The sequence below is a fragment of the Eucalyptus grandis genome, chromosome 3 (genome assembly GCF_016545825.1).
Source record: "Eucalyptus grandis isolate ANBG69807.140 chromosome 3, ASM1654582v1, whole genome shotgun sequence".
In the NCBI taxonomy this organism is placed as follows: domain Eukaryota; kingdom Viridiplantae; phylum Streptophyta; class Magnoliopsida; order Myrtales; family Myrtaceae; genus Eucalyptus; species Eucalyptus grandis.
The window spans coordinates 33712639-33734970 of record NC_052614.1 but is presented as its reverse complement, the minus strand read 5'-3'; the positions used below and the strand labels follow the sequence as shown (position 1 = coordinate 33734970).

At 39.1% G+C, this 22332-nt stretch overlaps 2 protein-coding genes and 1 non-coding gene across 4 annotated transcripts; 1 reads left to right on the top strand and 2 right to left on the bottom strand.

Moving 5' to 3' along the window:
- Positions 1-217: 217 nt before the first annotated feature.
- Positions 218-348, bottom strand: LOC120292365. Its single transcript, XR_005550161.1, has one exon. It is a non-coding gene; the product is annotated as a small nucleolar RNA snoR111 (small nucleolar RNA).
- Positions 349-1109: 761 nt separating this feature from the next.
- On the bottom strand, positions 1110-5839 carry LOC104439557 (endonuclease V). Of its 2 annotated transcripts, XR_005550043.1 has the most exons (10): positions 5652-5839; positions 5251-5533; positions 5067-5129; positions 4884-4923; positions 3768-3832; positions 3378-3494; positions 2281-2409; positions 1946-2008; positions 1555-1615; positions 1110-1440 (listed from the first exon to the last, which is right to left on the bottom strand). XR_005550043.1 is itself a non-coding variant. In XM_039310494.1 (9 exons), exons 1-8 carry the CDS (start codon positions 5759-5761, stop codon positions 1958-1960), a joined length of 858 nt encoding a protein of 285 aa, XP_039166428.1. In that variant the 5' UTR covers positions 5762-5839; the 3' UTR covers positions 1127-1615; positions 1946-1957. The 2 variants fall into 2 exon arrangements, 1 of the variants encoding a protein (XP_039166428.1); XM_039310494.1 differs by having other exon boundaries at positions 1127-1615.
- A 6738-nt stretch (positions 5840-12577) lies between these two features.
- LOC104437278 (acetylglutamate kinase, chloroplastic) lies at positions 12578-14543 on the top strand. The gene is made up of 2 exons (XM_010050197.3): positions 12578-13793; positions 14151-14543. Exon 1 carries the CDS (start codon positions 12749-12751, stop codon positions 13742-13744), a length of 996 nt encoding a protein of 331 aa, XP_010048499.2. The 5' UTR covers positions 12578-12748; the 3' UTR covers positions 13745-13793; positions 14151-14543.
- The last annotated feature ends 7789 nt before the right edge of the window (positions 14544-22332 follow it).

Sequence of the window (22332 nt, the reverse complement as noted above, 5' to 3'; positions counted from 1 at the left end):
TAAAATACCCATGAAATCAATTGAACTAATGGAGGCAAAGGGATGAATATATTTGAAGAGTGCATCAGCGTCAAGAACATTTCCACATGGATCATTTGTATCTCCAATCAGTTCAAAGTGAAGAAAAATATGGATGGTAACACATCATCTGCACTCGATCTCATTCTCCATAATATTTAAAAATAAAATAAATTAAAATGAAGAAGAGTCAAAGCTAAGGTAGACGAGCAACAATCATACTGCCAATTTAGACAAAAATGACGAATGAAACAATTTCTTGGCCACTTTCGGTTCAATTTGCTTCTTCATGATGGAAGCACTTTTTATCACAGATTCTCAGTCCATGAGCACAAACAGAGAGCTTAGAGACGGATGAATGAAAACTCAAGCAACCGATTCAGAAGTACAAAATAAAGCAATAAAAGATGAAACAAAACTCATCAGCACTTCCAATAAATGCATACAGATGAATTGGAATGCGGACTTTGTCCACGCTACACTAAACTTTCTATTAAAAACCCGTGTCAAACTCAGTTTTTTAAAAAGCCGCATAAGACAAATCGCCAGAATTTGTTGCCAGAGGCATTTAGGTAATCGTTTTTCCACCAGTATTGCACTCGAGTGATTGCTTGAATAGTTTTTACACTGAAGTGAGTGATGTTAAAAAGTTATGGCACTTCCAGTGTCCTTTTCCTTCTTTAAGCAAAAGGACTTCTTTTAGGACTAAAAGAAAGCAAATTTATAGATCTAAAAGGTTCAGACAAGGGATGAACAGATCGAATGATTCTGGTTAACAAAAATAGACCCGATTTTACTGTGTGGTACCTCTTAGCACTCTGCACAACTTCTTAATCTGTTTTAACCATTTATTTAGCTTTAAATAACATGTGAACAGACTAAAGATTTAGCATGCCGTAAACACAGCAAATGTTTTTCCTTCAAAAGAACTCAAAAGTGAGTTTTTGGGCAATGTACCACATTCATTTGGTTTCATAGCCACGCATGGGGTTCTACCATTTAGGATAAGTTGAAAAGGAGGAAGAAATGGCCAGTGTCATCACCGTAAACTTGGAAAACTCTTCTTTTGTCAGTCATGTGGATTTTATGGCTAGAGAGGAACAAGAGCTAAATTAAACTGGTTTAAAGTTATAACATTCTCTTTAGGTTACTTTCTTTTCTCTCATCTCTCTTCTATGTTTTCTTTTGTTGTCACCTTATGATATACAGTGTACTCAGTTTGTTTCTTCATTCTCCTTAATTAAAGTACTTCTCTATGCAAGCAGATACAGAAGGAGCCATCCTAATTCAACTAGCCAAGTAAACACCTTAACACCTGAATATCTTGAGTCAGCTGCCACTTTAGGATATTGATATGACAGCTTAATTCAACGAGCCTACTGATATTCTTCAACATTCTAATCTTAACAACCAGCTTTTTTGCTGTCAAAATGAGAGAAAAGAAAAAGAACAGAAAATGGCTGTCAAAAGCATTCTTGGTGCTGTGACAATAATTAGGAAATTCAGAAAGTAGGACTTATGACAATTTCAACATACCAGATCTAAGCACCAATGAAGAAAACCATGCTTTGAGTTAGAATTCTGAAGTTAACATAGCCTGCAATAAGACATATAAAGAAAAATAATGCAGCTGTTAAACGAGTTGTCTCCTTTGATGGCACCAAATGTTGTTTATTATACGAGACTCGTGCATGTTACTCGCGCATATGTACTTCCATATTCATTACTAAAACAAATAGGACCATATAGCAATGTCAAAATGCAAGTATGGCTCAGAACAGACATAATCATTCTAAGAATAATGATCTGATGACGGCCCGCAAATTGTCATCAGAAGAATGAGCACTATGAATATTTCACCTACCTATATGGTATGCATAGATTGGCAATGAAACCAGAACATATAGCAAAGTCAAAATGGAGGTACCTGATGAGCTCCCTAACAGATATAACCATTCTTGCGAAGGAAGTCTCTTGACCTGATGTCAGCCTGCAATTCAACATGTCACAAAAATGATTCCCGTGAATATTATCACCTACCTAAATGGTATGCAGATATTTGTCATTCCTTGTGAAATAGCATACCATCCTTGTTTAAATTGAATGATCAAAGCACCATCAAGGGCCAAGACCACAGAAGTAACATGTGATAAGCTGATTCAGCACGAAGCATACTTAACAACAAATTTCTAGTGAAGTAGAGTCCTCGTATGGGAAGCGAACAAACACAAACAGGTTCGAGTTTTAACATCAATTGGTTACCTGTCGCACTGGCTCTGGGACCCGATATTTGCAAGTCATCCCAACAACTTTGACAGCAGTTTGAAGGGATATACGGTGTCCAATTGACACAAAAATAGGCTTTGATGTATTCCATGTTGATTGCATTGCCTGTAAAGAATACATTTACTTGAAGCAAAACTTCTAAGAGCCAACAAACAAGATAACAAAAACCTCACAAGCTATCCGTTGACACCACCTTTTTGGTTGTACTATCAAGCATAACATGCTATCTACGTCTTGATTCAGAACATCACAACTATGTCTTGGATATATTGCAAAGATATATCAAGGGGAATTCCATCCAACAAGACGAGTTAATGGGCTCAAGCTTTGGATTTCCATCTCCTAATATTTTCCATCTCCTAATATATGCAATAATTGAAGTTGTCATCCACCTTGCAAACTATGGTAGAAACCAATCATTTTTTTTTGTCAAAATTCTTAACAAGATCTTCCTTTGAGCTCATTTCTCACAATATTGTAGATCATCATAATCATAAGCAATCACAATTCAATGAACCAACTTCCTATGATGTCTCAAGAATGATTGCTAGGAAATACAGGTCCATTTGAATAATCTCCCAGCCACTCATGTAAAAAAGAATGAATAGTTCCTTTTCAAAAGCCAGTACCACGTTCATGACGAAAATTGATAAGAGACATCATAAAAGACACGAAGAGCAATTGGATTTCCTCATGGGAACCAACAAGAGGTGTTTGACTGATGAGTACATATTGTGAAGCACAGTCAACTGCATCATCATTCAAGTCATGACAACTGCTGAGAACTTCTAGTGGCAAGAACTTCTGACAGCATCACTCAGATCACAGTGCTGTTCATGTGTTGGATAATACAAGTTTATGATGAACAAGGAAATCAAGGAGAAATTTTTCATCAACTTTAGGAAACTATAATATCTTTCACCATTACTGTCTGCATATGTCTTTTCCTTTTTTACAGTTTGTTAGTAAAGTACTCGTATTTCCAGTGACAGCTTCAAAGCACATTAAGGATTGCATGTAGAACATTAGATGCTGCCTCGAGCAAATCCAAGAACTCAAGCCAAAATCCTTACCACACCCCATATGCGTCCAGAGGATCCAGTCAAAGTGAGAAGATCTTTAGAGAAGTTATCCTTGGCTTCTAGAAGCTGCTTCACTCCAGATAGAGTCAGACCATCCACATGATGCAACTGATATAAACCATACATAGATTTATTCTCAGAATATTTACTTAAGAAGATGATATGGAATTAAGCTAAAAACTGGAGTCTAGAAAGATCAAGTGAGAACCTAGTTCTTTTGCAGACACGTAATATTAGGAAATAGAAGTAGACAAAACATCTGTAGAAGTCTAAACTGAGAGTTCTCATCCTTGGAGATGTGATGTTCAAGTAGACTAGTATAATTAGTGGCGACTTAGTACCAACAACACAATATTCCATGCTAGACGTGGTTATACTCACATTTTTTCCAATCCCAATGGTGGGGAGATCAGCCAGAACACCAAGATGGCAGGCTAATCCAAAACCTACCAAAGAAAGCTTCAGGTTTTAATGAAGTCATCATAGTTACAAAGGATATATTATCAGAACATAGCTTGACTAAGCGGTCAACATAGCTTAAAAGAAAAACCAAGTATCTTGCTTGATCAAACACAATGAAAATGTCAAACAAAAATGCAAATCATAATTTTTCATCATGGCAATGTCCTCCTATTGACAAGGAGAAGTTTTACACTGATGGGTTAATGTAGGACAGTGAGTCCCACAGCAAAAGATAATTTTTAGTCTTCATATGCAAAGCTTCATGAGAATCACACCTAGGGTTTCTTAAGCATCAAACCTAAGAGTAGATTTGCATGACACAATCCCAAAGCACAAAAATTGCCAAATATAATTGATCCTCGACTCCATTGAAAAGAAAGAAATACAAACTAGCCAAAGTAGGAATTCCAATACCCTAATAAAACTAGGAAAAGGAAACATTAAATCCAATTCAAAATAGGGAAAGGAAACTTATCAGAATCCTAATAGACTCCAAACACTTAATGCAACAGCATGTTACCAAAATTAATCAAACACTACTTGAGCGTATTATATGCAAAAGGCTGTAAAAACCAAAGTAAATCTTTTATACATGAATCGACATTAAAAAAATATATATATGTATGCTTATATGCACATTTATACATTGAGTTTCAGATGTTTCAGGTTAAAACAAATTTAAAGTGCATCTGTTTCAAAATTTAGATGAAGCAAAAAGGAAAAAATTAAAAATCTATCTAGACACTCCTATGCACAAACTGGCAGCATGCAACTACACCAAAAAAGTGAAGACACCTGAAAAGAAAATGCGAGGTTAATAAATAAGGGATTCTCCTGGAAACCAAGAAAACTCGTAGGACCATTTCTAAAAGAAGAAATTATCAGACTCAATACAAAATTGATCATGAAGGACAATGCAGGAACTCCATAGTTCCGGGTGGTCAATAGCAATTTTCCTCAATACCAGTCCCCACTAATTGTCATACTTAACTAATTTCAGAAGAAAAGAAAGGTCGTGTGAGCCTTAACACTTGCCTCGAGGATGAAGTAACCCATTTCCATCGACCATTATTAACTGTTGAAGTTACATGTCAAAGAAAATTCAGAGATGTTAAAAGGCAGAGGAGGAAAAAACAGTGATAATCACAACCTACTATTCAGTAACTAGCATGAGGTTTGAATGGAAAGGTAATAACCTCAAACCAGGCAATCACAAACCTGTGGACAGATATCCTTGGCACTGCTTTTGACCTTCTCCAGAAGTCCCAGAAGAACAGGGGCCTGACAAGGAACAGACAACACGAATGATCAAAAGGATCGAATTCTACATATCTGTAACAGCAATCGCAACAATCCTGAATTCAACTAGAGATTGACTCATCCATCGCGAAATCAGAATCACCTCTCTGAAAGCGAGGAAGCCAGGAACGTAAGGGACCTCGAGCCTGACGACGGCGAAGTCCTCGTACACGACCTGCAGCGTCGCGAGGTCCAGGACGACGAGCGCCGCGCAGGCCAGCGAGGCGTCGTCCTTGGCGAAGCTCATGTCGACGCCGCCGACGTACTTCAGCGCCTCGCCGCCGCCGCCGACGTACTTCAGCGCCTCGCCGCCGCCGCCGCCGCCCGGCAAGGTCCACGGGAAATCGTCGCGCTCGATCAGCCTTCGCCGGAGCAGGTCCTGCGCCCTGAGACGCGGATTCAAGCGATGAGAACCGGCCGGAATTCCGCGGAATCACGGAGGAGGAAGAAGGAGGAGGAGGATGTCGATCGGCGATCGGCGATCGGCGGCGTCTTGGAACGTACGCGATCCACTGGCTCGTCTGTGCAGAAGGAGGAGGAGGAGGAGGTGGAGGAGAGGAGGCGGCTGCGGCTTCTTCTTCTTCTTCTTCTACGTGGATTGCGATCGACGCCATTGGAGTGCGACGGGAGCGTGGAAGGGAAGCGGAGATGGTAGGCGAGGGAGCGCAAGCTTGGACTGAGCAATGAGCGTATGCCACGCCTCATCTCAGCGAGCTCGTTCCAGCGAATATATTGACCGGGCTTTTTCTTTTCGTGAGCAGGCTTTTAGGAAAGTAAAAGAAAAAGGCAAAAGTAGATGAAGAAAAGAAAAGGGCAAAAAAATTAATAATTGAAAAAAAAAAATTGTCACATCGGTATAATTGTGCTTTGTAGGTTAACTCACATCCATGTTAACGATTGCCGACTAAAATTAAATCATTCATTGAACTATTTAAGGTGCCTTCAGTAGTCACCCTTCACAATTTCGAAGAGGAATGTGAGGATTCTATTCCTCACCTTCTCAAGGGTGAAGGTGTTTAATTTTAGATATGGGATTGAATTCCTATGATTTATAATGAGAGAAAACAAAATTTTAAGAATGAGATAAATTTGAGACTTTTTTGGACAATTAGCCCAAACTGATCATTACCAAGGTAAAAACATCAACTCAAGTCAAATTCACGGGCCATTGACAAAGTTAACACCCCCACCACACACCAAGTTACACTTGAACCACCCTTAACGATTCGAGGAGGTCATGGTCTTGACACTTTCTATCACTTGACTTTGAATCTTGGTTGTAGCCTTCTTGCGAGAGAAAAAGAGAGATGTGGTGAGAAGGGTAGGAAGTTCAAAAGCCGGGGAGGGGGCAGTTTTCTTTTCTTACAAATAAAATGACTCACGTTTTGGTTTTAGCATTTTTCAAAAGGTTTTTCACCTCAAAAATCTCTTTGAGAAATACTGGTATTTAGCAAGCATTCCAAGAGACTTTCGATTAACTATTGGGATTCGTCTCAGTGGCAACCCTTCCAACATGGAAAGGGGAGGTGAGGGGTTCAAATCCCCATCTTTTCAGGGGGATGGAGTGAGGACGAGTAAAGTTTCAGGAATGGGTTTCGATTCCCACGCCTTGCAAGAAGTAGGGTAAAAGTCTGAAAGTGAGTGTAGAGTAGGCATAGAGTAAGACAAAAAAAAAAAAAAAAAGAGACTTTCGATTAAATGCTAACCTTGAGAAGGGGACCAACATTGAGTTTTTAGTTATTTATGGAATGCCGAAACTATAGTTAAATAATTTTTTTTTCAAAATTACTCTCATCACTTCTTTAGTTTTTCGGTTTTGCCCCTCATTGTTTCTATACATCTCCTTTGTGCAATGGTGACTGGAGAGGGCCGACGAGGCTCAATCTAGTTGGTGAGGGTATGATTTTTTAATAAAAAAAAAAGAAAAATTACATCCAAAAGCTCTTTGCAAAAAAATAAAATAAAATTGCCAAACACTAATTTAACTCAAAAATAGCTTTATAAAAGAATTTTTATCAAATGTAATTTGCATTTCCCCTAAGAGCTTTAGGTTGCCTAATTTTTCCAAAGCTCATTTCCCAAGCCGTACTAAACGCACCGAATTCTCCGAGGTTTCAACTTTGATTCATGTCCTGAGAAAACTTGTGCCATGTCCCCCAATGTGATGTGTGTCGCGACCAATTTTTCAGGGTGTGAACTACCTAGGATTTGGCTAATGGATTATTAAGCCTAGATTTAACTCGGGCTCTCCCAAGCCCATACCAATTCGCAACTTAGGTTCAAGTTTTTAACGTCCAATTGATTTTCAATTAGGAGTCACCACTAATCTATTTTTTGTGAGTCGATTAGAAACCCAGTAATGAGAGCCAGTAATGAGAGTTTTACTTTACTCCTATGAACTAGAAATTTATAAGTTCGGAGACTTGATTTCGCTAGATTTTTCTAATGCCCTTTCGGTACATTTCTTTTTATTTTGAAAAATGTTTGGCAAGCATGTTGAATTAATTTTAAGTTATTTCCCTAATATGTGAGGTGATCACACGGGTGCGCGATCCATCAATTTAACACCCACATAAATAATAAATAAATTGCAAGACTTACCTCGAAGCAACGAAAGCATCTGCAATATTAAATTAGAATTCACATCAACAACCCTAGATATGATTTCTAATTAACACACAATTTCTTTTTTTTTTCACTTGATTAATGAAAATCATGCAATATGCAATTCCAAATTAACTAAATGACCTAAACTATATGATATGAATATGCAATCTATCCCAGAGAATTAACTAATTTATTCTAATAATTTTTGTATTTTTCATGAAATTCGAAATTAAGAAAAATGCAAAAATTATCTATCTAGATTAAGATTCTATTCAGCTTATATTAAGGATCATGTTAGACTAAATCCTAATTTAAACTAAGATATTATTTTAACCTAGCAATCTCTAACCTAAGAAGATGCAGTCTATTTAAAAAATCAATCTAAACTTAAATGGAACATGCGATTTTATTCTAATATGCCATGACGTACAAATAATACCCTAATTCTACATGACATATGCATGATGATTTTTGTATTTTTATAAAATCTGAAATTAAGATTGACACATAATTAAACAAGCAGTTTAAATTAAAGAAAATCTAACATCCTAAATTTATGCATTTTTTTGGATTTTTTATTTAACAAAATAAAATTGATTCAACCAACATGATAGCAAATCAGATAAGATATGATTGATATCCACAAATTGGCGAACCATATCCCACGCATGAGATCGGGTTGGCCATAACCCGATTTTTAAATAAATCACAAATTGAATCTCGAGCGGGAGATCGGATTGGCGATTTTTTCGTGCGATTGCGAGTCACATTTTGAGCATGAAATCGGACTGTCAATCATGTGCACGTTGCGAAAGTAGGAAGATTTCCTAATTTAGGAGGCTACTCGAGTTGCAAATATCATGGCATATCGGGAATTTCCATCATGTGCACCAATGAATATATCAAATAAGGAAACAAAATTTTCGGAAATTAAAATAGATAATTTTACCTATTCCAAAAATTGCTTCCAAATTTGGTCTTCGAACGGCGGCTGGTTCGTGATGACCAACTGTGCTTCAAAGCAAGCCGGCAAGGCATCTCAGGCTTGGGATGCTCGAGCTGGTAATTTACGGTGTGGTGTTCGGTTGACTGCAAAATCAAAACAAGTACTCGGCAAGGACCAACGCAATATGAAAGATTAAAGAATTAGACCCCAAACCCTCGAATCTCCTTACTGTCGGCGTTTCCCCTGCTGCCATGCACCCTTATATTTCTATTTATTTATCTAACCCCCCTCTCCCACCGAAAACCAAATTTCCACCGCCTCAAGCTACACGGAGGCCAATTCTTTCCCATGTGTTTGGCTGCGTTTGGGAGTGGCATTTGCAAGCCACTTTGAACCCCCAAAGCTCTTTGGGCTAATTTGTGGGTGTTTGGTAAAAATTTCCAAACCCCATTTGGGGAATGCCAAGCATTCCCAAGGCCGAAAGCCCAAGGCGGGTGAGGGGTGCCTTGGGCTTTCAGCCTTCTCGCATGCCGAGCCGAGCTTAAATAAAAAAATTTCCTTCCCAAATTGTCCCCGTTGATTTTTCGTTTTTCCCTTTTTACCCTGACTGTTCATCTTCTTCTTCTTTCTTCTTCGTGAGCGATTGCCGATGAAGGGCACGCAATCGCTGGCGACCGTCGCGCCCGCCACGCCGACCCGCCGCGGCCGCGCGACCCTTCAGCGAGGGTCGCGTGACCCCGCTCGAGAGGTCGCCGCGAAGGTCACGACCGCGACCCATTTGGTCGCAGATCGGTCGCCGGCCGCGACCTTCGCACTGCGACCCGAGATGGGTCGCGGTCGCGACCTTCAAGCGAGCGACCTTCGCGGAGGTCGCGACGTAGATCCGCGTCGTCGGCCGTGCCCGGGCGACCTCCGTGGAGGTCGTGACCTTCGCGACACCCATCTGGTCGAGACCTTCGTGAAGGTCGCAATGCGGATCTGGTAGCGACCGGATCTGTGTTGCCGACCATGCTCGGCGACCTCCGCGAAGGTCGCGACCTTCGCGCAACGCATCCGGTCGCAGATCCGGTCGCGACCACGCCCGGCCGCAACCTTCACGCGCGACCAGATGGGTCGCCGACGACCTCTGCAGCGCAGTGGGTCGCACAACGGCGTGGCGAGGGTCGCCGCGACCCTCGCCGGATTGCCTACCCTTCGCCGGCGGTGACCGGTGAAGCCCTTGGCCGTGAAGCCCTTGGCCGGGCGAAGCCTTGGCCCAACGTTCTTTTTTTTTTTTTAATAATAAAAGTATTTTACAAATTTAATTTACCCAAACATTATTTTGCACAAAAATATTTCACAATGGATTTTCACAAATAAATTTACCAAAGAGACTTTGCATTTTGCTTTTACCTTTTCTCAAAGACTTTTCCCAAAAGTCTTCCCAAACGCACCATTTGTCCTTTGACTATAACTTTTCGAGTGAACTTCATGAGTGGCCGTGAATTCAAATATTCCATTGAGAATTCTCGTATTTTTCTTCTTTGTCAACCGATAGTGTCGTGACTTGATGGACGCCGAAGTGTGAACACGAGTGAATTTTCTTCACGGACGATATACTCAAGAATCATAGGGACATGGCCACCTGGTCACCGGCACACAAGTCAGCCTGCAAAACAAAGAAATTCAACAGCACAATCCGAGTAGCGAGTTGTCGAGGCCGGGGTCATCGATGAGGGTAGCCACTGGTGGTCCGGCTCTTCTGGACGACAGGTCTTCGCTGGTGCTCAGCTCGGAGAGATCACGGGGCAAAAGTCAGTGACGGATCGCAACAAGGCTTTTTTTGCGGTGATGCTTCTCAGCGTGATGAAACAACTCTTGGTGGTGTGCTCAGGGTTGGGATTAAAATCTGTCGGAGCAATTCACTGGAGATTCCACAAACCAAGAGCTTTAAACGTGATGAGGGTAGCACATCGGGGAACTCGACACAACTCAGGCACGTCAAACCATGGTGTCGGCAACAGCTCAATAGGGTAGCACTTATTAACAAGGCGTTGCAGATGAAGAACTGAGGCTGCACAATGCCAAAAAGACGGCTGGAACGGTATTTTGACTTAGCTCTATCGCCACCTTCGTGAAAAAGGAGTCTTCCCCTCGGTATTGCCTCTCTCTCCGTGGAGAACGTGAGTTCTCTCTTTTTTGCGGCTGTGTGTTCTCAATTGTGACTTATTTGTAGGGCACGGATAGGATTTTTAAATTTTCCAAATCCATATAAGATTTCTTTTCGAAACGCAATATTTGTTTTTTCCAAACGTAATATTTGCTTTTGAATTGAAATCTCACAAAGATAAATCCGTAAAATATCTCCGAGGATACGGACTTGGACCGATTTGCTTTTTTTTTTTTTCGTGGGCTTAGCCCGACTCATCAACTTAAAGTTTCCGAATCATCAATTCGAATTCATCCGTCACTGGCCCAATGTAAATACAAATAAAAAATAAATGCACCTAAAACTATATGTTATGCGATTAATTATTTTTTTTAGGGGTAAAATTAACCCCTAATTTTTTAATATGATAAACGACTAAACGGGTTGCCAAAATTTAGGCGTTAACACCGTGCTCGTCAATCTTGGTCCTTTGATTTGCAGCGGTCCTTACTAATGAAAATTACATACAAAATTTAGGCGTGCTACTGTTTACCTTCAACGGTTACATATCACCCCCTTGAATCTTCATTTTGCTACAATAGTTAACCCTTCGTGTATTTCCATTATCATGTGTAACAAACACGAGTTTTAAAGGGCAAAAATGTATTTGCATCCCAATTTTTGAGAAATGTCTTTTACCTGGATAAGTTAACTAAATATTAATAAGAAAAATACAAACAATTATATTACAAAATAGAAATATTTGAAAATTGGTAATAAATTTGATAGAATTAATGTTTTAAGGGAACAAAGCACAATCAAGTAAAAAGAAAAAAAAAATGTCTCAACAACAAAAAGGTCAATTAACAAAAACTGGATATTCTTTATATACTCAAAATAATAAATCAATGCAAATGACTGGTTGATCGATGAAAAATACTTTTTTTTAAAAAAAAAACCCACCTTTGATTTCAAACAACCATTTCCTTTTAAAAATTCATTTTTTACTCTATCTCTCGAAATATTTTATTTAATTACCAGTGTGTCTATTTATCGAATCTTTTTACTATTTTCATTAATAATTTCTATACTATTTATTTTTACAGCAATTAAGAGTAAAAATATATCCCTTTTAAAAAAGATGAGATGAAAATATTATTTTCTTCCTTAAAAGTCATGCATATTGCGCACGTGCTAATGGGAAAAATTGTGGAGGGACAATAATTAAAAGGGTTAACTAAGATCAATACATTTGTGATAAATTTACTCAAAATCAATTTTTTGATTATTAAAAACTTCAAATATGTATATTTATGATAAATTTACCTCCGGTTAAATTATATTAATATCACAAAAAGCTACAAATTAATATTTATAACAAATGAAAGATAAAATGTCAAATCAATTCACTCGTCAACCATCACGTAAATAAAATTTGATGAAAAATTAGTTATGTGCACAAATTTATAGTTTTTGCTGATCGAAAAATTAATTTTGAATAAATTCATCCTAAGCATACTAGTTTGAGATGTTTTGTGATATTAATCTAAATTATAATAAAATGAAAGTTCAATGGTGTATGTACAACAGCGGGGGATCTTCCGTAATTGGCGTAAAATTTAAAATCCGTGTGACGTAATCACCGGGCAAGTGAAAACGGCACTGTCGAGGAGGCCTCGCGGCGCCGCACACGCACGCACGCACGCGTGCGCGTGCTCCTAAGCCTAACTCGCACGGTCCGCGAAATGCACCCCGCCGCCGCCGTCGCATCGTCACGTCAGCATCCCTCGCCGAGACAGACGGCAAATAAAACCGCGCCTCCGCAGCGCCGCCCCGCAGAGCAGAGGAGAGAGAGAGAGAGAGAGAGGGAGGGAGGGCGGAAGAGAGAGAAGCGAGGCGGAGCGCCGGGAAGGAACGAAGATGGCACTGACCGGAAACCACCACCACCACCTCCGCCTCTCTCCTCCTCTCCCCAGAACCCTAGCCCCCGCCAAGACCCCCGCTCTCTCCGCACCCCCGCCTCTCCGTCGCCGCCTCCTCGCCGCCGCCGCCGCCGCCCCGCCGGCGGGGCAGTTCCGGGTCGACGTCCTCTCCGAGTCCCTCCCCTTCATCCAGAAGTTCCGGGGCAAGACCATCGTCGTCAAGTACGGCGGCGCCGCCATGAAGTCCGAGGCCCTCCGCGCCTCCGTCGTCAACGACCTCGTCCTCCTCGCCTGCGTGGGGCTCCGCCCCGTCCTCGTCCACGGCGGGGGCCCCGAGATCAACTCCTGGCTCGGCCGCCTCGGCATCGAGCCCGTGTTCCGCGACGGGCTCCGCGTCACCGACGCCTCCACCATGGAGATCGTCTCCATGGTCCTCGTCGGGAAGGTGAACAAGCACCTGGTCTCGCTCATCAACAAGGCGGGGGCCACCGCCGTCGGGCTCTCCGGCATGGACGGCTGCCTACTCACCGCCCGCCCTGCCCCGAACGCTGCCCAATTGGGGTTCGTCGGGGAGGTGGCCTCCGTCGACTCCTCCGTGCTTCGACCCCTCACGGACAGTGGCCACATTCCCGTGATCGCATCTGTGGCGGCCGACAAGGATGGGCAGCCATATAACATCAATGCCGACACAGTGGCAGGTGAGTTGGCAGCTGCATTGGGTGCAGAGAAGCTGATTTTGTTGACAGATGTCGCGGGGATTCTTCGAGACCGGAATGATCCCAGTAGCTTGGTGAAGGAGATTGATATAAAGGGGGTGAAGAAGATGATAGAGGAGGGGTTGGTTGCGGGAGGGATGATTCCGAAGGTCAATTGCTGTGTGAGGTCGTTGGCGCAGGGTGTGAGGACGACGAGTATAATTGATGGAAGGGTCCCGCATTCGTTGCTCCTCGAGATCATGACGGACGAAGGAGCTGGAACCATGATCACCGGCTAAAAGACATGACAACGACGGTTATCTTCAGGCTCGAATGAATTGCAATTGAGTAAGTGGCTTTGTGGAGTTTTAACTTAACTTCTCTCTACGAGTGTTTGAAGAATAAATTTAAGACAGCCATTTGAAGTTGAGAAAACATGTCATATGTCCGCTTTGTTGCCTTTTCTTCTGATGATGGCCCTGGCTTTTGTAGTTGTAAGTCACTGTCAGAATGCTTATAGGTGATGTCCAGATATTACTTTGCCCATCAACTAAAGTCTTAGTTCTGGGTTAATGAGTCTGCTCCTGAACCTGAAGAAGATTGATTTTTGCCCCGTCTGGAAGTGTTGGCGATATTTCTTGATCACTTAAGTTGTAGCAGCTGTTAGAACATCACTAATGGAATTTGGTTTCTATGCATGACCAGTGTTGCAAACATCTGGGCAAAATCTTCACTTCTTCTCAGTGGGGAAAGCAGAGGACAATCAACAGTTCATACTCCTAGAATTTCGTGGGAGAAAACCTGTTGTATTTGCTGTTTTGCATTCAAAACGTTATTATGGAGAAATTGGGTCCAATTGCTTCCTTTTTTTTTTTTTTTGATTGGATCCTTCCCAGTAGTGGCCTTCGGATTTAGATTTAGAAGGGGAGCCTTGGGTGTTTGGAAAATTTGAAGAGGGATGACGAACTATAATCTTATTTCAAATTATGCACACACAACATGGATGCTCACATCCACCCACACAAAGGCACATAGAGCCTTCCCTTCCCTTCTGGTTTTCTTTTAATGAAATGAGCAAAAGGAACTAACTTCTGTGGAGATCTGATGCACTTAGATATATCATGCTTTCTGCTGCGTGCTTCTATTGATGGTCGTTCAAGTCATAGAACGAATTCCTAGAATTGAAAGGAATGTGTCTACCTCTGTATCTGTCTGTCTCTGTCTGTGTTTCTCTCTCTTTGTTGTGGGCGTGCATGTGCTCATAACAATATACTTTATATAGACGCTTCTCTTTAAGTTTTTTTGAATAACATGAAGCCCCCTCCCAACCAAGAAAAAAGTTAAAATTTGCATCCTAGATCCATCGCCTTGTTAGATTTCATTTTCTTGGCGATCTCAATGGATCCAACCATTTGAGGACTTGCTGTTGCAGACTTTGATAATTTGCGATGCCGATATGCAATGGTTGTGTCAAATGAAAGAACTTTGTGCTGTATTTGGGGAACTCGTGTTTCTGTTGTTGTTATGTTTATCATTTTTAGACTTCATGATTTATCACGATCTATTGTCTGGAGGTTCATTTTTGTGGTGCCGATGTGAGTTTAGAACCTTTATAATTGCAGTGATTTGCAAAGTACGAAGCTTTTCCAAGGAGATAAGTTATGGACAGTAGAACATATATTGCTTATAAGGGACTGTTAATGGGATTTATGCTTGAAAGCTTTTGAATCATTAGCCAAAGAATGAAATCTGTGCTTGTTATTGGATGACAGTTAATCATGGGAGGCAAATCAATTTGATGTTGTGCATCCTGTAGATTGATTTTCGCAAATCTTTTTATCTAGGGTCTGTTAATAGGCTAAGGAGCAATCTTGGACATCTTGTTAGCATCGGTTGTGTCATAGAAGAAATTGAAAATGTTGAGGTGGTAAAGCTCAAGAAGTTCATGCTTCTACGTGCTTGTCTTTCTCAAAATAATTGTCAAAGCCCTTTCTGTTTTTCATCATCTAAGGGGCTTAGAGTTTTGTATCGGAGAGAGCAGAGGTGGAATGACTATAAACGTGCATCATTCACTCTGCTTTCCTCACAACCTTACGTGACCTTGTGGAGGAGACAGGCACTTGGACTTCAATGCTCTTTGTACTTCACTTTTGATTGATTTGTGTTTGTAAGCACTGGTGCCTTTTTTTTTGGGTGTTGTGGGGGAGGGGAAGGGAAGGAGGAGGAGGAACAGATGCCCACATTTTGTTTGGGTCATGAGTCTTCAACTGCAATTTTTCTTGGGTCATCGCATTCAAATGTTTGTGTAGCGACTCCGTCCCTTCAGGAATTAGGCCTTTGGGGAGTGACTATGTTTGGCTGCTGTTGATCGGCTTCAGCCGAAGCTCTGATTGATATGTTTTGTCAGATATTGTCACAAACTTGTGACTTTACTTACTAACACAGAAGAAAACCCAGATGGTCCGCCGCCTCTCTCTTCCCCATACCCAGCCCACCACAGTCCATGCTTCACCCCAACTACTATTGTCGCCTGCAAAGGCACATGACCCACTTCGCGTCGCATGGGGTGGGGGTTGCACTGGGCTTGCCCTATCTCACCGGTGGACAAAGAGGTCATTAACCTCGGATTATAGAGCAGAGAAGTGATGGCATACTGGATTTTCATCGTTTCGCGGCCATCTGGTGCATTACTGTTTCTGCATGTCGAACGCCACCTACCTTGGGTTAAGGCATAAAGGCATTCTGTTATATGTGGGATACGATAGTTTTGTCTTGAACCTGTCTCTGAGAAAACAACAGACCTTTGAATGGTTTCCTGTTAAATCTTGTTAGAGAAGAGGAAAAGAAGGAAGATATTGGATTTAACAGCAGGGCCAATTGTTAGATTTTTCTTTGATTATGTTTAAATGCACAGATTTTTTGAAAATTAAAATATATTTCGCTATTAGAAAACAGTATTTGGATGGTATAGACGGAAAATAAAATAATGACATGGACATGAGGGGAGAGCTAGGAATGGCAGAAAATATTGGCCATACAAGACGTGTTGATACAACAAATAAGAATGGCCTTGAGGTTGTGACATGTGTCCAAAGTGGGACCTAAATTTTAGGGAAAAAATTCCTCACCTGCATGCTCTTTCTTTCTCTCATCAAGAATGCCTTGAGATTGTGACATGTGTCCAAAGTGGGACCCAAATTTTAGGTAAAAAATTTCTCCCTTGCATGCTCTTTCTATCTCTCATCTCCCTTACTAGCTCTCTTTCTTGCTCGACTTTCTTTCTTTCTCCTTCCTTGAACCCTTGTCCTTCTGATGAACTACCTCACTTGATCGACGAACTTCATGACGGCAGAGGCAACCTTACGAGGTAGAGTAGAGGTTGTATGGTGGTTCGTTGGACGAGGGCTTAGTCATGACTCAAAGAGGAGAGAGAGAGAGAGAGGGCATAGTCGGGAGAGCATTGGCGATGGCAAAGCTAGAGGGGCAACTCGGTGGCTCATCAGTCAAATGAGGGCTTGGTGAAGGAAGATAGAGGGGGCATAGTTGAGTGTCGAGCGAAAAGAGAGAGTGTAGGATGAGCCGAAGTCGAAGCCGGAGGGGTGGCGCGGTGGAAGAGAGAGGGGGTGGTGAAGAGAGAGAGTGTGCAAGGGAGAGAGGGAGAGAGAGAGAGAGAGAGTGAGAAGAGTGTTCGCTCAATTCAAAATAGTCTTACATTTGGGCCCTAGTTTAGATGTGTGTCGCAACCTCAGGGCTCTTCTTATTTGTTATGCTAACACATTTTGTGCGGTCAATATTTTCTCCAAATTGGTATCCTATTTTAATTTAATTTATTTTTATTCTTTTTGTAGTTAATAGAGATTTTTTTTTTTTTTTAAAATAACCGAAGACTCCACCATGGGCCTCTCCATGCTTAGACGGCACCGAAGGGCCGGGCCTCTATACCTCGGGGGAGAATAGCATAGGACCCCACCACCATGACCCTCACTTAAGACGTGTTAGCAGCTGCGGAATTTCGACCTAGGACCTCTACGATGAAGTGCCCAAAGCTGAATCAACTTAGCTGCCTATTGGTGGGTTAGTTAATAGAGATATTAATGTTTGGAAAAGTCATATATTTGATAATACTATGCAAATAAATTTGCTATATCAAGAACACAAAAAGGTGTACATTTGTTTCATGAAAAATGAATCGTTTTAAAAAATATTTTCTTAAAACTAATTATGTATATCGCTTGAAATTATTACTCATTGAAAAATGTTGTTATAATTGTTAGGGAAATTCCTTATGATGTTTCGAAAATGACAAAATAAATCAAATGCTACTAATGTGTTTAATTGTTGAGTAACAGACTATGCAAATAATAAAAATGATATTGTTAAAGTCTGAAGACGACCATAAGACTGAATGTAACATTTGTCCAAAATATATTATGAAGATTTCCAAACTTTTGTGTCAAAGTTTGAAAACTGCCAGACTTTAGTGCCAAAGTTTGTTCTACACCAGAAGTCTGCCAACTCCGACAAATTCCAGATTGAACGTGAATGAGGAACCGGAAGATAGATTTTATGCTGAAACTGAACTTATTCAGACTGTGTCTAGACCTTAAAGCTAAATTTGTTCATAAGCAGATTATGCTTAGACTCAGATTGTAAAGTCTATTGCATTCAAACTTTACATCAAAATTCGATATAACGTAATACAAACCCAAACATATAACGGCTAATGATCTGGTTTTGATTGTACATCAAGATTAATTTGATTGACTTAATCTAACTGATTGATGATTAGATCTTGAAGACAATAACTTTCTATACGAAGAAACTCTACTTATGGAAACCAAGATTTTGTTTGTATGAGCGATCATAATCAATTTGGGATTCTACTTTTGTCACTCAAAGAATCAATTTGGAATTCTACTTTTGTCACTCAACGGCTACCAAATCTTCTAGATACAAATCTGTCCAATGGATAGATTAGAAGACGATCATCGAGATACTGTCCAATGGCTAGTTTGGAAGTAGATGAGTATTTAAGGAGATCAAGGACCGATGAACAACCTTCGATCATACACTTGTCTCTTGTGAGTTTAAACATTTGTGGTCGTGAGAGAAATACTAAAAGAGTAATTTAATGAGATAATGTGATCTACTACTAAGTGTTTGCACTCAAAGTTGTAATCTCTTGTTGATTGCATAGTGGAATCCAACCAAGAAGGCTGTTAACGTGGGAGAGTGGACGTAAGCTTGATATAAGCCAAACCGTTATAAAATTTGTGTCCTTATTCTTTTCCTTGAACTCTTTTATTTTGTTCGTAATTCTATTTAACTGTTAAAGTTTGATCTCACTCAAAGTCTGTTACTCTTCAGACTCAGTTTCAAAAGTCTGTTGTTATTCAGACTCAGGTTAAAAGTAAATGTTTTCACTGCATTTTGCAGAATCTGTTTTTACATCTATTCACTTTCATCTAAGTGTTCATACTAGCACTTTCAATTGGTATCAGAGTCAACTGCTCGGTTTATAAAAGTGTTTTTATTTTTGAGCTAAATATCTTTTATGGTTAGTATCTTGGCACCAGGACTTATGGAGGGACAAAGTAACACCAGGCCATCATATTTTGATGGAAAAGAATATGTGTTGAAGAACAAAATGAAGGCATTCCTAAGATTTAGAGATCCCTTGCAATGGGATGTTGTGGAAAGAGGAATCAATCCCACTGTTGTGTCTACATCAAATAAGAATGGCAAAGACAAAGAAATCAAACTCCCGGCTCTTATGTCTTGGACGGAGATGTCCAAAAGAGAAGCGCTTGATGCAAAAACCATTTATTTTTTATATTGTGTTTTATCTTCTGGTGAATATAACATAATCTCTTCATGTAGAATAGAAAAAAAGTTTGGAATAGACTTTATGTTACATATGAAGGGACTGATCGTGTAAAAGAAACAAAAGTAAACATTTTACTCGACAAATATGAATCCTTCAAGATGAAGCAATGAGATTTGATTGGAGATATGTTAAGTCATTTTACAAAAATTGTAAATGGTTTAGCATATCGAAGTTAACCAATTTCTTCCCCAATGAAGGTCAACAAACTCTTGCGAGATCTCTCAAAAGATTGGAATCATGTCAAGACTTCAATCTGGAAGACTCAGAGGATTATGCCACTCTCCGTTGATGAATTGATTGGCACTCTTCAATCCTATGAAATGGAACAAATCAATGATGAAGATCCCGAAGGTAAAAAGTCCATCGCTTTAAAAACTAACATTGATTTTGATGATACATACTCAAAAAATGACATGGATGACGAAGAACTTGCTTTTATTATCAAGAAATTCAAAAGCTAAGTAGAAAATGAAGAAAATTTGATGGAAGAAGACAATACAAGCAGAATGGGCAGAAAAGAACAATGAAAGAAGATGATGAGTAAGGAAATATATGTTTGATGGCATATCTAGACTTAGACTTAAATACGGAATCAGAGTCTGATTTAGACATAGACTCAGAATCAAAGTTTGATTCAAACACAGACTCAGAATCTGATGAGGAAATTGAGGTAAGCCATTCAAAAATTCATATCAAAGTTCTTAAGTATATAAATGAGCTTTGCTTAAATCTTAAATCTTCTTAAAATGATCTTCGAACTAAAAAAGGAGAATTCACGTCTTAGGCAACAGGATCTTTCTCAAAAGAAAAGTTTGAAATTTTGCAAAAAGATATTCTACAAATAAAAGAAAGTCGATATTTACTTGTCAAAGAAAATGATTCTTTAAAAAAATGAATTTTTAAATATTTTGACAAAATTTTCAAATGGTTCAAAAACATTAGAGCATATCCTTTCCATACAAGTATCTTACTATAATAAGTTGGGACTTGGTTTTCATAAGGAAAGTGATTCTCTAATAGATTTTTCTAAAGTCAATAAGAGACTTAGAAAAAAAAAACCTCCAAAGGCATTTTACAAAAATCATTTTCAAAAAGTGTTTGTAAAACCTGTTGATCCAAAATGACTTCAAGTGTTCAAATTGTGGAGACTCGAAACACTTTGAGAAAGAATGTCCTAAAGTTTGGAGAACTATTAAGAAAGATTTGGTCAAAATAACATACTTTACTAACTCTCTAGACCCAAGAAAAATTAGTACCAAAGAAAAGATAATTGTTTTTGCAGGAAATAAAGGAAGATGAGAAGGAGAATTTGGTAAGGAATGTATTTTTTTTTTTTTTTTTGGCACATAATTCTTAGTATGCTTGATATTCGATACATCATTGGTTGATTGAGATTTTATAATGATCATATTTTGTTTTATTGAAGAAAGAATCGTATGATTTATTTTTGTGATTCGTGCGTTGAGATTTGACATGATATGTGTGATCATTTTGCTTGAGACAAATGAATTTATTTGGTTTGGTTTTATACTCTTAGATTTTGTCATATTTTTCCAAGTAAAATATGCTTTACGTAATATTAATTTATTATTCAAAATATTTTTCTTAAATATTCAAGAATTTTATTCTAATTTTATTGTGTTTTGAACTAAGTGAGAATTTATTTTTGTGCAAGATATTCTTTTCTTAAATACTTTATTATAATGAGTTTAGAAAGAATATTTGATTATTTATGAAGATTTTATATTTTGCTCTAACGAAATGGAAGGATCCAAATTGATGGATACCAAAAAGGAAATGAGTGCATTGCAGGAAATTCAATAAGGTAAAAATGATTGCGAATCTACACAAATTTTGGTGCAATCAGAAAAATATCTACAAAGCTTGAATTTGCAGGGGAAGAAAGTGAATTCAAGAGAAAGGAAAGAATCGTGATCATCTCAAAAAGGTAACAAATTGAGAGGGAGCATTAATCAATTATGGAAAAATCTTTTTGAATTGATTGTGATATTGAAGGAAAAGGTAAATGTGTTAGAACTTACCAAGTTTTACAATATCCGGTTAGTGCATCTTTTATTACCTTTTGTCATCAACAAATCTCTTATTATCATTTTATTACGACAAAAGCGGTAAAGTGAATTTTATAATGCGTTCCTGATTTTTATTGGATATTTGCTGATATATATGATCGAAGTGAGCTATATTGCATATCTTTAATATTCGATTTACTTTATAAAAGCTGATTTTTGGAAATTATGCAAGACACATTTGTTATCGTTTTATATTCTCTACGTGATACTATATCTATTGTTATCGCTTTTTGATTATGACAAAATGGGGAGTGAATATAAATATGCATATGTGTTATTGAGCAACGATTATTTTTCTATATACTGTTATGCTCAATCTATTTGCTATCTTGAATTACATTATTCTTTGAGATTGCCTTGATTTATTATTATCTTTGAAAGCATGATTACACATTTGCATATTCGGAGATTATTTTGTCATCATAAAAAATGGGAAGATTATTAGGGAAATCCTTTATGATGTTTTGAAGATGACAAAATAAATCAAAGGTTACTAACATGTTTAATTGTTGAGTAACAGACTATGCAGATAATAGAACATATAAATGATATTATCAAAGTCTGAAGATGGCCATAAGACTGAACTTAACACTTGTTCAAAGTATATTATGAAGATTTCCGGACTTCTGTGTCAAAGTCTGAAGACTACCATTCTTTAGTGCCAAAGTTTGTTCTATATTAGAAGTCTGTCAACTCCGACAAATTCTAGACTAAACGTGAATGAAGAACCAGAAGACAAATTCTATGCTGAAGTTGAACTTATTCAGACTATGTCCAAACCTTAAAGCTAAATTTGTTCAGAAGCAAATTATGCTCAAACTCAGATTGTAAAGTCTGTTGCGCTCAGACTTTACATCTAGATTCGACAGAATGTAATACAAGCTCAAACATATAATGGCTAGTGATCTGG